At 38.6% G+C, this 21,707-nt stretch overlaps 1 protein-coding gene across 2 annotated transcripts in view; it reads left to right on the forward strand.

Annotated features, from left to right (window-relative positions):
* Nucleotides 1-21,707, forward strand: part of LOC127433787 (E3 ubiquitin-protein ligase CBL-B-like) — a 97,187-nt gene that overhangs the window by 67,854 nt on the left and 7,626 nt on the right. For both annotated transcript variants that reach the window (XM_051685989.1, XM_051685988.1), the window contains 6 exons: nucleotides 62-149; nucleotides 376-507; nucleotides 5,169-5,360; nucleotides 14,030-14,197; nucleotides 14,642-15,004; nucleotides 16,804-16,889. In XM_051685989.1, coding sequence (XP_051541949.1) covers nucleotides 62-149; nucleotides 376-507; nucleotides 5,169-5,360; nucleotides 14,030-14,197; nucleotides 14,642-15,004; nucleotides 16,804-16,889 — 1,029 coding nt within the window. The remainder of the gene's footprint in view (nucleotides 1-61; nucleotides 150-375; nucleotides 508-5,168; nucleotides 5,361-14,029; nucleotides 14,198-14,641; nucleotides 15,005-16,803; nucleotides 16,890-21,707) is intronic.

The raw sequence follows: 21,707 nt of genomic DNA on the forward strand, positions 1-21,707 counted from the left end.
AGACAAATTGTAAATGTTGTATCTCTTATCTCATTCCAGCTTTCTTTCTCTACCTCCGTAGTTACCTGTTTCCTGATGGGCGCAGTTATAACCCAGATCTCACAGGCCTGTGTGAACCCACCCCACACGACCACATCAAGGTCACCCAGGTTAGTGACTCATGTGTGTTTTTGTAAAAATGAGGCTGTATATGATTTTGTTTCTCCTGATCCTCTTTCTCTCAATTTTAAAGTACTTTTAATTACCATGACAGTTTTACATTCAGTACAACAGAGCAAAACATATGGTTATTGTAATAAAATTATAACTATCAAAATAAAATGAAACAAAATAAAAATTCAGTTCAATAAACTTTCTCTTTTTCTGTCTTTTCAGGAGCAGTACGAGTTGTACTGTGAGATGGGCTCAACGTTTCAGCTATGTAAGATCTGTGCCGAAAACGATAAAGATGTAAAGATTGAGCCATGTGGTCACCTCATGTGCACTTCCTGTTTGACATCATGGCAGGTACGTATACACATGGTCACAAAGCTGAAATACAGTTCCACACATCAAAGTTATAAATCTGGCTATGCACAACATCTCTAAACATAATCTTTGCAATTTAGCATGATTCCTGAAGACGCAGTTGGCTTGTTTGCTATTGCTATTATAGCACAATGTTACTCACGTGTGCCACCACTACACACAAAAAGCTGTCACAGCTGCTCTCATGCATAAAGTAAACCCATTGTATTTGAATGCACTGCGGTGCAACTCGTTGCATCACATACGATCATTCCAGTGATGCCTATTGCTCAGCTAATGGATCTTGTTAGAAGCACTTTAATTGCGTGGCGTGACCTGAATACTTAACGCCATCAAGGCTCAGAGGAGAACAAACAGCAGGTAGACTCTCTCACTCTCTCTCTCTCTCACTCACCCTCTCTCTCTCTCTCTCTCTCTCTCTCTCTCTCTCGCCATTGCCCTTGCGTTTGTCCTGATCACAGATTCAAGCGGTACGACAATGGGCAGGTGAAGGAAAGGCAGTCAGGGCAGTGAAAGTGTGCTGTCTGATTGTATTTATCTGCTGAGTGTTGGTTTGTGAAAAAATAAATGATTCAACAAAGTATCGTGATTCTTTGTAAAATGATTCTGGAATGATCATCTAGAATCATTATCATAATTTTAAATATGACAATATTTAAGGACAATACACACAGATAAGTGCCATAAGGTGTGCAACACAGCAAAAACTGCAGAGAGGCCTATCTGAGCGACATTTATACCATTAAATACTACTGTGCAAACAAATGTACGCAGAAGCCTTCAGATAAGTCAAGGACAAAAAGTTGAGTAATCTTAAGAGACCAACCAATGGCAAAGATTTGTGCCCTATGCTGTTGTTGGAAAAAATAATATAATTTTAGAGTTGGATTGTGAGTTGCATAAAGATTCCCATCCCTTGTATTAATGTGTATCACTGTATGACTCTGATTGAGGGTGTTTGGGTTTACATACTGTAGGTGATGTGAGTGTGGGATATGTAGTGTTTATGTGTTTACAATTTCAGTGCTGGCCGTACTGCCAGAAATATTCTGATCTTGGGTGTTGTCACAGCATTAGAGCATCTCTTATGGTAAATAGGGCCATCTTTTGTCAACTCAACAAAAGATGCTAACTTTAGTCAAGTGGAAGAGAAGAGCACTCTGAGATAATGTTCTGCTGAACTTGGAACAGCCACACCATATGTTTCTGAGAGGTTGAGTTCCACTCAGATCTGTGTTCTGTATTGCATGATGCAGTGTTAAAGTGACACGGCTCAAGTTCGTTGATTTCAGAAGAGCACTTCATATAAACATTACAGCCGCCCCCCAAAGAAAATTGGAACACAAGTAAGGAACACTTAAAAATGTATGAAGGTCATTGCATTCGATTACAAAATATCAAACCAAGTTTCATTTGTTTTCAAAGAAAGAAAGCACAAGCACATTTTTCGAGCAAAATATTTCACAAAAAGCTAATACAAGCTGATAAAATAATAAATATACTGATCAAATTAAAGTAAAAGTTTTGGATTCTTTCTGGTTGTCAAACTAAGTTGAACATACTGGTTACTCTGCTTGGACACCTTTGTGAACTTCAGGGGAAAGTTTAAGAAAAGTGCTGTTCGTTTCAGAAACACACAATATATGCAATCAAATGCTATTGAATTTTTTTTTATTAGCGGGGATAACCCCACATTTTGGTGCTAAAGGTATACAGTGTGAAATGATGCAGTGTTAGAATGTTTAGGAAAGTTGTTTAGCAACACAACCAATCATAAAAAGCTTCAGTTCTCACCTCATTTAGTATTCATGCACTTTGTACAGTCGCTGAAAATTTCCCCAACTTTCATGTGCTGTTTACGTTCTCCGTCTGAGGGAAACCGATAAGTGTCGAACAGTGATGGCAAACGCGATAACTGGCGTGATGAAGAGACAGTATTCTGTGTTTCATGGCATATTTCAGAAGACGAATGACAAACAGAGCAGATTTGCATGGCGACATTTCCGCAGAAGACAGAAGTGTGTCCGTTGCGAGCTGTATTCGTCCAGTCATTATTATTAACACCGCAAATATGCAAATAAGAATGTTCATTTGGGGTGAATACTTGGATTAATTATTAACCCAGGGTAAAGTATGAACATTGTGAAACACGAAACTGTATAACACAGGGTTCCGTTTAACCGGAATTTAGAATGACCTGAGGTTAACAATTTCAAGTGTGAAAAGCCCTTATGAGAGCTCTTGGTATTTATAAAGCAGTGATTTTGTATGAGACATGACAGAGTGCTTCTGTTTGCAGATGTGTGATGTGTGGTGTGACTCGGCTTGTGACCTTTACTTTTAGTTCATATGAAAGTGTTGACTTGTGTTTGTGCCAGTGTGAGTATGTGTGAAATCTCTGTTTTATGACAGATGTTTTGTCATTGAAGCCAAATCTTTACAACACATAGCAACACACAACCACCTCAACCAGTTCCTGATAACCTGTCCTGTTCACCTGTCCATCACAAGGCCATTCCTAGTCAACAGGAGTTGTAATATCAGTGTTTTTGAGTCAGTCTTGAGGGGCTCTTTAAATCTCTTCTGCTATCGCTAGCTCATTCGTTCTCTAAAACAGCATGAGTGGCTTCCCTTTTAACCTGCCACCTGCCTATAAAAAGGACCTGACTGTTAAATAAACCATTAAATGCTCTATACTGGTTAAGAGTCTAGGAAAGTGTCATCTCACCTCTAGCTGGCAGGGACATTAATATTTATTGCTGTTTTTCTGGTACGTTTAGGAACACACACACTGTAAGCGGTCACACAGTTGAAATCCATTAGAAAAGTCATCTTGGTAATGCCTCCAGGCAGCTATTTTCTATGTTAGACAATAGGCATACAAGTATTGCTCCTAGAGGCTTAAGACATCTGCTTGAATGGGAAAAGACTGAATTCTCAAAAAGTTTTACGTTTTCTCTTTGATAACATTTTTCAAACCAGCAATAAAATGGTCATAAGCCCTCAAAAATTGAGAAATCTCTCTCATTCCTAGAGTGCTTCCCCTCTCCTTTCAAGGGCTTTAATTAGGATTAGGTTTCAAACTACGCTTTGATGTATTTCACGACCCCTCAACCAGATGGCAGCCATGATCATCTTTTGTTCTTGTAAATATTGATGCACTTTGATTCTCCAAGTTTAATGGAGGAAATGAAAAATTATTGTTTTTCATTTTGCCATGTGTAAGCTGCCACCAGATGCAGAGCACGATGACATGATGGAGTGACCAGAATCTACGGCTGTGTCTCATCCTGCTCCCTGCGTCCATACGTCGTGAATCAGCATATTATGACCAAGATTTCAGGCACTAGCCAGGGTGTTGTACTCCTGACTCAATTACCTTCAACAGAATTATGAGGTCCCTCATTAAAATGCAGCTGATATTTATCAACAACAATGCTGTGTATGATATCATTGTGCATCTTCATTGTATATGTTAAAAAGTACAGCTCCATGATGAAAGAGAAGAAACATAAATGAGAAATAAGGTTTTTCTTTTTAATCTTCAAACAATTTTAATACATAAAAGTGTGCAGGATTGTTCTCCTTTTGTGCACATTAAAATCTCTTTGAAAGACAGAAAGTAAGGCTGAATTTGCACAATTTCTTCAATTGAACGGCCTTAGAAATGTCCGAATCTCTTTCTCGTGCACCGACTACTGAAATAGGGAGCTGATTGAAAAAGACCCTGCGTGTGTTTGTGTCTAGCTTACATAGCTAGCAAAAGTTTGTTTCTTAAATAGAAAAATACATTTGGTTCCCGGCCTGGGGGTCAGGGTCGGGGATGGCATGTGTGTTCCAGCTGTTTGTAATCAAGCAATGGTTTTTCAGATCCTGCCAGTAAAGAGCTTCCTCATGGCAGAGGAATATTTCCACAACAGTCTGTCAGTGTTTACAACTTTATACAAATAAGCAGACCAGGACCATTGGGATCAATATCACCAGAGGGGCTATGGCGTGTGTGCGTGCACATGAGTGTGCTCATATCTGTTTTGAGTAAGAGTCTTCTGGACTTTTACATGTGTTGAAGCCTTTGTGCATGTATGTTTGTGAGTTATCGTTAGTGTGCATAGCCCTATAAGTTTGTTTGAGCGTTGTTAAAATCAGTTGTTGTCAACTGGTGGGACGCAACCCAGCAATGGACCAGAGGTCTGTTCTGATAGGGTTGCGGACAGCTGGAGAAAAACATTGCAACACAATGCATCATAAAATGCAACTAAGCGTATAATGAGTTGGGCATAATTAAGATATTAAGGGAGAAGAAAATGCTTTCCACATTTTCACTTGGTAATATGGCAAATACTAATATAGTAATTGACCCAATGTTTGTTCCAATGTGTTAGGTTGGTAAACCACACTACTGCTAATTTTTAAGCAGTAACAAAATTGTCAATTTTCTTATTGAAAGTAATTTTGCATATTGTTTGGTCTATGCAGTCATATTAATAAATGTCATATTTGATTTTGAGGACATTTGTTTTTAAGGACTCAACGTCCAATGTAAAGACTGGGTCCTGAAGCAGAACCAGTTGAGAACCACTGTTTTAAAGTTTAGTGTTTGGTTTAAAAATCAGTGTGGTCCTCTTGTGTATTTTCTGCAGGATTCTGATGGTCAGGGTTGCCCGTTCTGTCGCTGTGAGATCAAAGGGACCGAGCCTATCATCGTGGATCCATTTGACCCACGCAACGAAGGAGCCAAATGCTTCCTCCTGGACCACTTCAGCTCCCCCATGCTGGACCTGGATGATGATGATGACAGAGAGGATTCGTTGGTCATAGACCATATCAAGAAGGTACACATCGAAAGCACTGTATTCTTGGGATTCCCATACAATTAAGTCAACATAAATTCAAAGTGGACCCTTTTTCAAAAACATTCCTGGTGTTATTGAGCACAATTCAACAGTTTAAATTGTTCCAAAGAAAAAAAGTATTTGTAAAAAGTAACTTGCTTTGCTTTTACACTGACATCACCAAGCCCTCTTATTTTTTAATCCCTCCCCTCAAAGCACCTGTCAAATAGAGACCACGGCCAGCTAGCTACATTGGTCCATTCTGGCATGGAACCGCCCACTTCCCATGATCCAATCAGTTCCCAATAGATAAAGTCAAGTCCCATCTCCATTTTTTTTTCTTCATATTTCACAGAAATATGTCACAACAAAAGTAAAATGGGTTTAGTTTTTTTTTTTTTTTTTACTTTGTGATGTTATCAGTTTACTTACTTTTGCCCAAACCTGCTCTGTAGATAAGACTTCATCAGTCACTGTCGTCTTTCCAGGACCAATCCTATTTTTTCTAGTGTTCTCAATCTCATTCTTCACTGGATTTTAAAGAGCTCTATATCCTTCTTTTTGTATTGGTGCAAGAACTCAGAACCCCCACCACCAGCATAAATGTCAGTCTCTTTTATTAGAAAAAAATACCTGTCGGAACCTGCCTTATGAGGATGCAACCTCTACAGCAATACCTAGTGGATTCTCATTAAATGATAGTGCTTTGAGAGGAATGAAGGGCACCTTCTGGCGGGAACATTTTTGAATGGAAATGTAAAGTCATTTTTTTTGCAAGAACTGGAGAACTTTCTTGTAAAGAATATTGGTCTCCTAATGGGTGTGAGGTAGTTTGTACTCTGTTATAAAGTTATTAAGCAGGGCACATACAGTAAATTTTCCATTTTGATTATTTCACTTTTGCTGTGCGATTTGTGGAGCAAATTTAATTAGCAGCCTCTTTTTTTCCATGATAATTATTTTTCTGCACCATGGACAAAAGCTGTCCAGCTGCAATTGCTCTGTTCATGGATATGCTAATGAGACTATTAGTTGATTAGCAAGTTGAATACCCTAACTTGCCCAAGGCAATTTTTGTGGACAATGCACCATTTTGATAACATTGCACGTAATCCTGATAATGGACAATAATGAAATGGTCTTTGTCCGTTTTATTGTACTGCTGTCTTGTTTGTTTCAAGCCCTTTTATCTTAATAAAGACCAAGACCTGAGCAACACCAAGTTTTTTCCGTTTTGCACTGATAACTACATATTTAAATTTTCTGAAGAAATTGGGAGTGGTGCTTGCCCATGCAGAACTCACCGTCATGATGCTAGAGTGTTGTGGGTGGTTGCCAGTGCAATGCTATGTGGGCGCATCAGTCCTGCCAGTCAGGCAATTGTGAATGTTGTGCCTTGCCACCAGGATATGTCACTTCCTGTTCCTGTTGCTGCTGGCGCCTAGCTCGAATCTGTGTTTGTAGCCTGCTAGCTTTTTTTTTTTGCATCGCTTATCTATCTGTTTTCAGCTTTTAATCTTTAATCTCTGCCATTTTTCAGCATGCATCAGGTTTTTTTTCCATGCATAATTCCCTTATCACGATTTAACTGCGTGCATTTTTGCTCATGCATCTGCTTTCTATTTTATCTCGATTAAACTGCGTGCATTTACCGTGCGCACCCGTTTTCTCCTCTGTGTTCCACGGATTATTGCATTGATCTCAAAGCACTGCTTATCAAGAACAACCATAACAACAAACAATTGCATGAGGGATTCACATCGATCTCAATCCCTTGCTACTTAGGAACAACCAACAACAAAAAACAATTGCGGTAAGTGATGGCATCCGCTCATGTTATTGCTTCCTGCATTACATGCCACATGTTTACTATAGCTTCTTCCGTCAGCAGTGAGGGATTTACATGTGATAAATGTAAGGAATTAGTCAGGCTGATGGAGAAGATTAATGAGTTTGAGACACGCATCTGAACGCTAGTGGAGGTCAGCGAGAAAGAGAAGCTGGTAGATTCTGATTCGGATGAGGATAGAACAGTGAGCAGCACACACACTTTGGTTCCGGATGTAGAGCCCCCGCAGCAGGGCATTTGGGTGACGTGTCGGCAGCATATTCGCTCAGCAAAGCGACACCACTCTCCTGTTCCTGTTAGGGTTTTCAATCGATTCTCCCCACTCAGTGATGCACCCACTGAGAATCATGTTGAAATAGCCCTGGTTATAGGAGATTCTATTGTAAGGAACGTGGAAATAGAGACTCCAGCCACTATTGTTAAATGCATTTCAGGGGCTTGGGCATCTGACTTCTTATCAAATTTACAAGTGCTGGCTAATGCTAAACGTAGATTTTCTAAAATTGTTATTCATGTCGGCACTAACGATGTCTGGCTTTGCCAGTTGGAGATCACTAGAGATAATGTTAAAGAGGTGTGTGAACTTGCAAAAATAATGTCAGACACTGTAATATGCTCTAGCCCCCTCCCTGCTTGTCGTGGTGATGATATTTGTATTAGATTAGTGTCACTGAATGGCTGGATGTCTGAGTGGTGTCCGGAGAATAGCATATGATTTATAGACAATTGGAAGAGTTTTTGGGGTAGACCTGACCTGCTAAAGAGAGACGGACTCCGTCCCTACTGGGAAGGTGCCACTCTCCTCTCTAATAATTTGGCTCATAGACTTGATAGAAATAGTATTTGACTAACTGGGGCCCAGGTCAGGAAGCAGACAAACTGGCTAAACCAAACATCTGCTAGCTGCATTAAGACGTCACACAGGTCACATAAACTACAAAACATAGAGACTGTATCACCTAGATAACATATAGAGACTGTGTCTGTTCCCCGAACTACCAAACACAAAACTCTCACTAAATTATTTAGAAAAAAATGTGATTAAGGTAAATCTTGAAAATAACAATAAAAAATGGAAGATAAACATCATATAAAGGTAGGGCTACTAAACATTAGATCTCTTTCAACCAAAGCACTAATTGTAAATGAAATTATTACAGATCATAGTTTGGATGTGCTCTGTTTGACTGAAACCTGACTTAAACCGGATGAATATATTAGTTTAAATGAATCTACCCCCATGTTATTGTTATAAACATGAGCCTCATCTGAAGGGTCGAGGAGGAGGTGTTGCTACAATTTCTAGTGAAGTTTTTAGTGTTACTCAGAGGACAGGATATACGTTTAAGTCTTTTGTACTAATAATGCTTAATATGACGACACCAGATACAAATAAAAAATCTCTGTTGTCTTTTGCCCTTGCTACAGTATCACTCGGGCCGTATTCTGATTTCCTTGGTGAATTTGCAAATTTTCTATCAGATCTAGTAATTACTGTGGATAGAATTTTAATTGTTGGTGACTTCAACATTCACATAGATAATGAAAATGACACACTGGGATTAGCATTTATTGATATTCTCAACTCTCTTGGCATCAGACAAAATGTGATGGGACTCATCGCCATAATCATACACTACATTTAATTCTGTCATATGGAGTTGATGTTGATACTACAGAAATTCTGCCACAGAGTGATGACATCTCAGATCATTACCTCTTCTCTGGTATGCTGCGATCAGCTAATGTTACTCAATCTACACCATGCTATCGTTCAGGTAGAACTATTTTTTCGACCACTAAAGATAGCTTCACTAATAATCTTCCAGATATATCTCAGTAAGCCACAAAGTCTAGATGAATTTGATGTTATAACAGAAAATTTAAATACAGTCTTCTCTAGCACTCATTATTTCCTCACAGTGTCACCCCCCTTTGATCAAAGAAAATTAAAGAAAAAAGCCTTGCACCATAGTACAATGATCACACTCATGCTCTCAAGAGAGCAGCTCGGAAAATGGAGCACAAGTGGAAGAATACAAAATTAGAGGTATTTTGCGGTGCATGGAAGGATAGTGTCTGTAGCTACAGACATGCACTAAAAGCTGCCAGGTCAGCATATTTTTAGCAAACTCATAGAAAATAACCACAACAATCCTAGGTGTTTATTCAGTACTGTGGCTAAATTGGTTAGGAATAAAGCCTCAACTGAACCAGATATTCCGTTGTGGCACAATAGTAATGACTTCATAAATTTCTTTACTGATAAAATTCAAATAATCAAAATAAAATTGGAATTATGCAGTCATCTGTCACAGTACCTCAGTAAACTGTGTCTCATAATTTTCCTCACAAGCAGCTTCAATCCTTCGCTGTCATAGGTCATGAAGAGCTAACAACTTATTGAACTTATCGAAATATCAAAAGCCACAACATGTATGTTAGATCCAATACCAACTAAGCTCTTAAAAGAGGTATTCCCTGTAATCTCAGAACCTTTTCTTAATATTATTAACTCCTCGCTATCCTTAGGACATGTCCCAAGAAACTTTAAAATGGCAGTTATCAAACCGCTTATTAAGGAGCCACAGCTTAATCCTGGAGAATTGGCTAATTATAGACCGATTTATGTCAAAAATACTAGAAAAGATAGTGTCCTCCCAACTACGTTCATTCCTTCAGAGAAATAGTATATATGAAAAATTTAGGCCCCACCACCGTACAGAGACTGCACTTATCAGAGTTACAAATGACTTGCTCCTATCATCTGATCATGGCTGCATTTCTCTTCTAGTGCTTTTAGATCTTAGTGCTGCCTTCACCATAGATCACAACATTCTCTTGAATAGGCTTGAGAATTATGTTGGCATTTGTGGACTTGCATTAGAATTGTTTAGGTCCTATTTAGCAGACCACTACCACTTTGTCTATGTAAACGAGGAACTGTCAAATCAAACAAAAGTAGGAGTGCCACAGGGATCAGTTTTAGGGCCTCTGCTTTTCTCCTTATATATGCTTCCCCTGGGAGATATTATCAGGAATCGTGGAATAAGTTTCCACTGCACACTCAAAACCCGATGAAATTTCACAGTTCTCTAAATTAGCAGAGTGTATCAATGAAATCAAAGATTGGATGGCCACAAATGTCCTTCTACTCAATTCCGACAAAACAGAGGCACAAATTAATGGACCAAAAACCTCTAAAACTAAGCCGCTAAAATATAATTTGACTATTGATGGATGTACTGTTACATTGTCTTCTACAGGGAAGAAATTAGGTGTTATATTTGATACCAATCTGTCCTTTGAAAATCAAATTTCCAATGTTTGTAGAACAGCATTCTTCCAGCTCAGAAATATTGCTAAGTTACGACACATGCTCTCTGTTGCTGATGCCGAAAAACTAATTAATGCATTCATGACCTCAAGACTAGATTATTGTAATGTATTACTGGGAGGATGTCCAGCAAGTTCAATAAATAAACTTCAGTTCTTCAAAATGCATCAGCCAGAGTGCTGACTAGAACCAAGAAATATGGTCAAATTTGCCCCAGTTTATTGTCATTACATTGGCTACCTGTTAAATTTCGTATGAATTTTAACATTTTGTTAACTACGTACAAAGCTTTGAATGGTCTAGCTCCGCAGTACTTAAGTGACCTTCTACCACGCTATATTCCATCACGTTCATTACGATCGCAAAATTCTGGCCTGTTAATAGTTCCTAGAATATAAAAATCCACAAAAGGAGGTAGATCCTTTTCCTATTTGGCTCCTAAACTATGGAATAGTCTCCCTAGCACTGTTTGGGATGCAGACACACTCACTGAGTTTAAGTCTAGACTAAAGACTCATCTATTTAGCCAGGCATACACCTAATTTATCCATCAACTCACAATTAGGCTGCTTTAGTTAGATCTGCCGGAACCAGAAACATTTATCATGATCTGTAACTCTGCAAAAAATGGAATGGCAACTATTCCTATCCCGAGGTCACCAGAACTGGCCAGATCCAGCTCCGTTCCTGCTTGGTGTTGGACTCCACTGCTATGTGTCTCTGTGTGATGACGACTAAATGCAGCCGGTGCCAACCAGACATCACTTCAGTCTATTATGATGGACTTCAGAGGATGAACTGATGCCAATTCCAACCATAAGACATGGGATACTTCATATGCCACTGCCTGAACCTTGGACTTAGGATAGACCTCACCGAAATGACCGGCCGGTTGAACCACGATGCACCTCACTCATCTCTGCCTGCATCAACTTGGTCTAATGATGGACTACACTCCTGAAATGGAATACATAATTATCAATCAATTGCCAACAAAAGCCTTCATTAGCCAACTAACAAAGGACAATGCATCTATGTAAACATCTGCAGTTAATCCAGAATGGACATCAAAGACATTAGTCATTAATCTTACAGTTCATACAAATCTTTGTTTAAACACTGGCCCTTTACACTTACTTTGTTTACTAATTTTAAACCATGACTTGCACTGCACATAAATAAGTAATACTGGCATTATATTCATGCTGTTAGCCAGAGGGGAACTGTAATATTGGCATTCTATTCATGCTGTTAGCCAGAGCATTTTTGCGTGATTATAGCTTGCTGTGCTTAAAAGTGAATAATTGTCAGCAAAGTAAAACCCTCTGAAAGAACTTTCATCTGTTTAGTCCATTTATGCACTGATGCTGTTACAGACATCAAAGCGCTACATTACAAGACAATCACTTTTGGGCATTAAATCCTCTGTGTTCCCTTGTTTTTGAGGTGCTTTGGAGAGACTAAAGTTGTTGGCTGATTCTGTCTGAAGCTGCTTATGTAAATAGCTGCAGTAAAATATGTTTAAACTGCTTGGTGTTGTGAACTAGATGTATACCAGCATTATTTTGCAGTTTTGTGCTTTTAAGGGTGCAGCGAGGATCGCCTTGAGACTCCCAAGCTCTCAAGCGCATTGAAGCGCATCATTCTGCATTCAGGATGTGCATAGGTGGTTTTGTGCCACTCTGTATTGAAGCCTTTCTTATTTTTTTTAAACTTTTTTTACTCTGATAGTTTTGTGCAATAAGATTTTATAGTTATTAAGCCTATTTATTTGTTGCATAACCAGTAGTAACTATTAGGGCTGGGCGAAATGTAAAAATTATTTTATCGATAATTGCCTTAAAAAATATTGCGATATGCGATTACATCGTCAACTCCCCTGCTGAGGGTCGGTGAGTTGTTTTGCTTTATTGATTTTGCTTTAAAATTATAGTTTATTGAAACACGAAAAACATAAAAGACATTTCTAAATTTAAATTGCACTTTAAACTAAAAAAAAAAAAAAAAAGTAATGAAAGAACGAAGTGATCAAAAAAAATCATATTTAACCACCTTATTTAAACATTTACCTCCAACGGCTCCATTTGCCATCACGCAAGTATCCGTCAACAACACCAGGTAGAAAATTATTAATAGCCTACAGATTAAGAACTAAAGACAATTATAAATGTAAAGACAATAATAATCATAATAAATAAGCCTAATAAATTCCCTTGTGTTCCCAAAATAATGCTGCCAAATGTGTGTTCTTATTGAATTTGTGTTTGTATTGCTTTTTGGTAATACAGTTAATGCTGCCTAAAGAAAAGAAAATAGAACTCAGTTTAAGGTTCATGGTGAATGTGTCTTGTATTACTTTATGATTTAATCACTTTCATCTTTGTTTCTTAAATACAAAGAAATATATTACTGAACCTGCGGAGTTGTGTTCACAATGCATGCCATTCGCGTAGAAATAAAGCGAACTAAACTCACAGCACCTCCCGAGATGATCGGAGACAATTTGCAGCATTCTCATAGACGACATTATTCTTGCAAACAGTTTTCAGAAACATAAAAAAAGAGAAAAAGAGTGAAAACTCTTTACAAGCGCTTATTCCACGAGACAGGTTTGCGCTACACACCTCTGAACAAACAGCTAATCAGACACAAGCATTGACGGCTTTCTTTTGTCTGCTCTTAAAAAATGTAATAAAGCATCTTTCTTCAAGCACTTGTCTTTGTGACTAACAGCATTTCTTGTCATGTGTCACTCTGAGACATCTTACAGGTTGCTGCCTCGCATGAAATACATTTGGACGAGGAGCTTGCAAACTGGACAGATGCTAGTTTCACACCGTGGGCTACTGTTTATTATATTTGGTGACTTCCCAGATCCATGGTTTTGCCATTTCCTGATATTGTCAATCATCGTCTGTCATTGAGTGTCGCAATCGGTATCGAGATCTTTGTGAGACATCGTCGATATCCGATAACTTCGTCCTATCGTCCAGCCCTAGAAACCATGTTAAAATGCTGCGCTTAGCGTAAATAGATCCTTCTAAATTGCGTCTGATCGGGGTCACATTATTATCTTTAACACTGAGTAGTCGACTAGTCTTTCAAACAACCAGTCGACTAGTCTTTCAAACAACCAACCAACTACTCGATTATGAAAATTGGTAGTTTTGCACATCCCTAGTTGCTTACTGGACCAAGTCAAAAGAGCCCACTCAAGTTTCTGATGATATTTTGGTCTTTAGATATGGCTTGGGTCCCACATTCAGTGTAAGTCAATGGAAATTTTTGTCCCCCATTTTATTGTCTGACAGGCAAAAACCATTAGTCCGATCTCTTTATAAAGTGAAAGCATACCTCTCCTCAACAAGCTGCACTATTTGAGTTATTATGTAGTATGAGCAAGTTTGAGCAATATTAATAGTAAGCAAACACCACTACATATTTCACAAGTTAATGTTGTTGTTTCTCTCTCTCCTGCTTTAGTCTATGGATATCCAGAACTCGCCGATAATGTCACCAAACTCATCTCCTGTGTGTGAGCGTCGGAAAACATGTGCAGATCACATGGTTCCACACCTAAACATTCCACCTGTACCACCTCGCCTGGATCTCATCCGTTCTCCCGCTCCCAGCCCCACAGTATCACCCAAGGTTTCTTGGCATTTATAATTATGATTCGATTTTAAAGGTGCACTAAGCAGTTTTTGTCATTAAAATATTTTACATATAAATAAATGAAAAGTATTTTTGAAAAATATTTAAAATCACCCAAATCAAATCACATAATGTTAAGACCACAGTCATATCAGTAGACTAATAAGTAGTTTTATTTTACATGGAGTGGGTCACCTTTTGGGGACTGACATGTTAAGATCACATTACCAACTGAATCTCTGTAACCCTTACCCTTACTGAATAGATTAATCATAACTGACATCAAATAGTGCATTTCTACAATGACATGGAAACAATTATCTGAAACATTTGTGTGATGTTGCCCCAAGTGCACCTTTAATTTCTGACTTAAAATCAACTCAATTTGATTGGTTTCTAAATGTTCTAAAATTTCTACAATTCTTTTTTTTCTCTCTGTAGTCATCACCAGGCATGTCCAGAAAACAGGACAAGCCCCTTCCTCCCCCTCCGCCCCCACAGAGAGACCCCCCTCCCCCACCTCCTCCGGAACGGCCCCCTCATATGTCTCAAGACAGTCGGGCCACCTGGCTTGTAACCCCCTCTTCTGGCCTGCCAAGAGACCAAAGAGCGCCCTTAGAGGCCTGGAGCCCTAAAGACGGCACTCCTCTGTCAGACTGCAGGACTGCTGCTGCAGACCGCTCCCCCAAACTTGCCCACGCTGCCCCTGCTCACATCAACGAGAGACCCCTGAGCTGCTCTGGTGCAGACCTAGGGGTGAACCGGACCAGCCACAGACTCAACACACAGTCAGAGTGTAGTAAGGTTAGCCACAGCCATTCGTCATTCTCTGCAAATGTATCTTTACACTCTCTAAAGATGCACTCTCACCTCAAAATACCTTGGGCTACATTTTATACAAAACCTAATGTAACATTACAACTGAACATATTTCATATTTCTAAGGGTAGATTTTATCATAAATTTAAAAATACAATCAGGTGGGAACTTACTGATAAATCATGAATTCTTTGTGAAAATATTTGCACACAGGATTTTTGGATAAATACTTCTGTACACACAGTTAATAAATAAAACCCATTTTCTCTGGATCACAGAGATCACGTCCACACACACACACACACACACACACACACACACACACACACACACACACACACAGATACTGTATATTAGAGTGAAATGGAACACTCAGAAATCCTGTTGGAATGTCCTTCTTTGATAAGCAGCCCGGGACATCAGATAAGACCATTCTTAAGTGAAAAATGGCTGGACATTGCTCTTCTCGATCACTTAGAACCTTTTGTACCTGTTCAACAGCACTGCCCTTACACTATTTTAAGCCATAAATGGCTGTTACTTAGCAACAGTGATGATATTTGCAGCGAAAGCAGAGCTGTAAAATTTGGCTGTGTGTAGTGTTTGTCTTTGGCCCTGGCATTAATGCTCTTTTAATAAGGCAGATATTTAAAACACATTCTGTGCCTTTCATGATTACAGCAGTACCCTTCCACCCCAGCATGTGTTTTTGCATGTGGGTTAATATACCAGAATGCAGAACACACACACATTCATGCCTTGCTGACAATTTATAGCTTATGTATTAAGCAAGCATGTCCTGCGAAGGCGAACATGAGAAAAGGAACATTAGATATTTTTATGTAAAGCTTCAGTGGGTCTCTCATTAAAACTCCATTTGAAACTAAAAACAACTTAAAGATGTTCTGGGTTGCTAACAGTGTGTATATGTGTATCTTTTGATCTTTTTATCTACACAGGTTTGCAACATGCAATTATATGGAATCAGCAATTGACTGTAAAATTTTCTCTGTCTTGCTCTCTCTCTCTGTTTTTCTCTGCTGTCCCTTGCCACGGTGTCACTGTATGGATTAATTTAGTGTTACAGTGTGGGCACAGAGGTTAGCTCCTGCTCTCCAGTCACAAACCCACACATTTCTGTTCAGCCCAATGCCTGCAGGCTACAGCTAGTGTTCAGCATCAGTCACTGTTCTTGATTTGTGAAATAAATGGGCACAGATATCTGAGCTTTGTTGAGTTCAATGATAGGGGTGTTAAAAAAAAGGAGGATCTTTATGAAAAGGCTTTACTATTTGTTCTCTCTCTGTCCTTCTCTCTCTCTCTCCTTTCAATTCAAATCAAAATGGCTTTATAGGTATGAATGTAAACAATACAGTATTCCCTAAACTAACAATCCATGTTAATACAGAGTAAACTATTAATAGATAATTAAAATAAACACATTACAGATCAGAGCTCATAAGAACAGTTGAAGACCACAGTGTTTGACATAAGACTAACATGACAACACTGCATGCACACCCACACACATACATACTGAGATTTGACTGTGGCCTTCCATCCATCCATCCATGATGTAATATTACCAGTAATTTAAATATTACAATGAATTGAATGTGCTATTTGGCCATTAATTTTCCTTAAGACTGTGCCAGTTGGCCAATTTCATGCTTATTGTGTTGGGAAGTTTGATATTCTGACTGTCTGTCTAGATGATTGTTTATTGTCTACAAAATCAGAGATAGGCGTTATTTAACATTGTGTATGTACATGTTTCTTTGCAGTCTTTCATCAACGGTTTGTTACCTGGTGATGAGTATGACATCCCCCCTCTACGCCACTCCCCTCCCTTGGTGGACCACAATCAGAGGTGAGTGCAACACACACATGCCACTCCTACAGCCCTGTGTGCGGCCCTTCTTTTTGTTCATGTTGATCATAATCAGTATAAAGCAGCTCCATCTGTCTCTCTCTATCCTAAAGGGAGCCTCACTAAACAAACAACTGTGTTTACCCAGCCCAATTTACTCATATCCACTTAATCTTGATATGATTACAGATATGTTGCATAGAAATCACCTGTTTACTCTACTTAACCACAGTGTTTTTTTCCGTGGATCTTGCTGATCTCATGATGATGGCAATCCAGACCATCTTTTCCTCCTTGCAAATGTTTTTTGTGGTGAAGATAATATAATCATGTGGAATTTATGAATGCGTTAATGTGAGCCAGGGATCGTGTGCACAGGCTGCATACTGTACATCTCGAGCTCTATCAGAACAACACACATACGGCAATGTTTGGACACGTGCACCAATTATGAAAGAGGTGAAGATTTGTGTCCATCTTGTCAGCAAGCACTCCATCAAATAAAGTCTGGAATTTGATCCAGAGGATGAAGGACAAGAACAGTGGTCCACAAATACATATCAAACATCAAGATTCACTTTTAACTTCAAAACAAGAAATTGAAAACATCTTAGCAAAAGCCTTTGAAAAGAATTCATCGATTGAAAACTGCCTTCCTACCTTCCAAATAATCCAAGCTCAACAAGAGAAGAGAAAGATGATATTTTCCTCAAGCTATATGGAACCATAAAACCAGCCATTTTCCATGGAAGAGCTACTAAGGGCTATAAAAAGATCCCATGACACAGCCGTTGGACCAGACAAAATCCACTACCAATTTTTAAAGAATCTATCTCACACTACTCTAACTATGCTTCTTAAAATTTTTAACTCCATCTGGATATCAGGAAATATTCCACCCGCTTGGAAGGAAGCAGAAATTATACCAGTTCCAAAGACAGGGAAAGACCATAATGATCCCAACAACTATCGCCCTATAGCCTTGACCAGCTGCTTATGCAAAACAATGGAGAGGATGGTCAATGATTGTCTAGTTTGGATACTGGAATTCAAACATCATATAAGTAGTGCCCAGTGTGGATTCAGGAAAGGTTGAAGCACAGTAGACCACCTCGTCAGTCTGGAAAGCTATATACGTGATGCTTTTATAAAGAAAAAACTTGTTGTAGCAGTCTTTTTTGATTTGGAGAAAAAGCCTATGACACAACATGGAAGTATGGTATTTAAAACTATTTGTATCAGCTGGGTTTTAGAGGACGTTTACTAGTTATTATTGAAAGATTTTTATCAAATAGACTTTAAAGTCAAGGTAGATAACACGTTGTCTGACCTACATACAGATGAAGTTTACATACACTTAGGTTGAAGTCATTAAAACTCATTTTTTTAACCACTCCACAGGTTTCATATTAGCAAACTATAGTTTGGCAAGTCGTTAAGGAAATCTACTTTGTGCATGACACGAGTAATTTTTCCAACAATTTTTTACAGACAGATTGTTTCACTTTTAATTGACATCACAATTCAGTGGGTCAGAAGTTTACATACACTAACTGTGCCTTTAAGGAGCTTGGAAAATTCCAGAAAATGATGTCAAGCCTTTAGGCAATTAGCCAGTTAGCTTCTGATTGGTTAATTGGCATCAATTTGAGGTGTACCTGTGGATGTATTTTAAGGCCTACCTTCAAACGCAGTGTCTCTTTGCTTGATATCATGGGAAAATCAAAAGAAATCAGTCAAGACTTCAGAGAAAAAATTGTTGACCTCCACAAGTCTGGTTCATCCTTGGTAGCAATTTCCAAACACGTGAAGGTACCACGTTCATCAATAGTACACAAGTATAAACACCATGGGACCACGCAGCCATCATACCGCTCAGGAAGGAGACGCATTCTGTCTCCTAGAGATGAACATAATTTGGTACGAAAAGTGCAAATCAATCCCAGAACAACAGCAAAGGACCTTGTGAAGATGCTGGAGGAAACAGGTAGACAAGTATCTATATCCACAGTAAAATGAGTCATATATCAACATAACCTGAAAGGCTGCTCAGCACGGAAGAAGCCACTGCTCCAAAACTGCCATAAAAAAGCCAGACTACAGTTTGCAAGTGCACATGGGGACAAATATATTACTTTTTGGAGAAATGTCCTCTGGTCTGATGAAACAAAAATTGAACTGTTTGGCCATAATGACCATCGTTATGATTGGAGGAAAAAGGGTGAGGCTTGCAAGCCGAAGAACACCATCCCAACCGTGAAGCATGCGGGTGGCAGGATCATGTTGTGGGGGTGCTTTGCTGCAGGAGGGACTGGTGCGCTTTACAAAATAGATGGCATCATGAGGAAGGAAAATTATGTGGATATATTGAAGCAACATCTCAAGACATCAGGCAGGAAGTTAAAGCTTGGTCGCAAATGGGTCTTCCAAATGGACATTGACCGCAAGCATACCTCCAAAGTTGTGGCAAAATGTCTTAACGACAACAAAGTCAAGGGCTTGGAGTGGCCATCACAAAGGCCTGAGCTCAATCTGATAGAAAATTTGTGGGCAGAACTGAAAGCATGTGCGAGCAAGGAGGCCTACAAACCTGACTCAGTTACACCAGTTCTGTCTGGAGGAATGGGCCAAAATTCCAGCACTTATTGTTTGAAGCTTGTGGAAGGCTACCCAAAAAGTTTGACCCAAGTTAAACAATTAAAAGGCAATGCTACCAAATACTAACAAAGCGTATGTAAACTTCTGATCCACTGAGAATGTGATGAAAGATGTGATAAATCATTCTCTCTACTATTATTCTGACAATTCACATTCTTAAAAAAGAGTAGTGATCCTAACTGACCTAAGACAGGGAACGTTTTCTCCAATTAAATGTCAGGATCTGAGTTTAAACGTATTTGGCTAAGATGTATGTGAACTTATGACTTCAACTGTAGACAAGCACTTGGAGTGCCTGAAGGAAGTATTTTATCAGTAACTCTTTTTAGTATTAAAATAAATAGCATTACAAAAGTAATTGGTTCAGATATTCACTGTAGCTTATATGTAGATGACATCTGAATATGTTACAGAAGCAAGTACATGAGCAATATTGAGTGGAAAATTCAAATGAATGTAAATAAAATACAGTCTCGGTCGATGCTAAATGGCTTCAAGTTTTCAAAGGCAAAAACTCTTTGCATGCATTTCTGCCAACTTCGCTCTGTACAAAATGATCCAGAGTTGCATTTGGATGGAGTCCCATTAAGATTGTAAAAGAGACCAAATTTCTTGGCATCACCTTTGACAGTAAACTATCCCTCATATTACGTTATTAAAAATGAGATGTTTTAAATCCATGAACATTTTAAAGGTTTTATCTAAGACAAGATGGGGTGCAGACAGCTCAATCCTCCTAGAACAAAAATCTATATAAAACACTGATTTGCTCAAAGCTGGACTATGGAATTATAGTCTATGGCTCAGCCAGAAAATGATACATTCGACTTTTGAATACTATACACCACCAAGGTATACGACTGGCTTTTGGAGCTATCAGAACATCACCAATCCAAAGTCTATATGTGGAGGCTACTGAGCTTTCTTTGGAAAATAGATGCCTGAAGCTGGCTTTACAATACTCAATCAAGCTTAACACAAATAAAGAAAATCCGGCCTATCCAGCAGTGTTTTCACCTAAACTTTCAATAATGTATGAAAAAAAAAAAACAAGTTACATCTGCCCACTTGGTCTACACATTAAAACTCATCTAGGGAATTTAAAAGTGGATTTAAACATTTTGGAACATACTCACTTTTGCAAAATTCCTCCGTGGGACCTCAGAAAACCAAAAATCCTTCTGGTTTTAACAAGAAACAAAGTCAAAAACTTATCTAAATTATTATCACCATCAACTTCTGGATATTAGACAAATGTTCCCATTACATATTCCACTTTATACAGCTGGATCTAAATCTGAAAATCATGTGTCTGCAGCTTTTGCAACAAATCAACTACGTCAATGTATACGTATTCCTGACCAAAGCTCAATTATCACTGCAGAGGCCAATGCTCTACTGTTGGTACTGAAGTTCATTGAGACTGCACAACAATGGGATTTAAAAAAAAAATATTTCTGATTCAAAATCATGTCTTGAAGCACTAGAATCTATTAAAACTGATCACCCAACAGTTGTGAATATTTAATCAAATTGTCATCCCATGAAGCTCAACATTTTTACATCATCTTTTGCTGGGTACCTGGCCACTGTGGAATCTTTGGAAATGAACAAGCAGATAATGCTGCCAAAGAAGCATTATCTACATAACTCAAAAAGTGCTCAATACCTTCCACAAATCTGAAATCTGAAATTCATATGTCAAAAGCAAGTGGCAATCAGAATGGGATCAGTGCTTAAACAAATGACATGAAATAAATCCTGCTGTTGGGACCAGAAGTTTCTTCTCTTTTAATAACTGGTGAGACCAAGTTGCTTATACACAGTGTTGAATAGGCCACTCAAGACCCTCACACAAATTTTTACTACTAGGGTAAAATCCCCCCCATATGTTCATCATGTCAGAGCCCACTGTCTATCAAACATATTTTATTGGATTGTAATATTTCTACTCCTGTGAGAATACTCTTTGTTCCGTTGACTCCCTTGAAAAAGTTTTTAACAAAATTAGTCCAAATTTAGTTTGAGTTTTTAGAAAAAATGAATCTTAACAACTTCAGTTTTACTTTTACTATTTTAACCTGGTTTTCGCCATGAAAGTAGCCATCGATTCTGGCATGGCGATAAGAAACAAACGAACACACTGTTTTTTCCGTGGGT

The sequence above is a fragment of the Myxocyprinus asiaticus genome, chromosome 43 (assembly GCF_019703515.2).
Source record: "Myxocyprinus asiaticus isolate MX2 ecotype Aquarium Trade chromosome 43, UBuf_Myxa_2, whole genome shotgun sequence".
Classification (NCBI taxonomy): Eukaryota; Metazoa; Chordata; class Actinopteri; order Cypriniformes; family Catostomidae; genus Myxocyprinus; species Myxocyprinus asiaticus.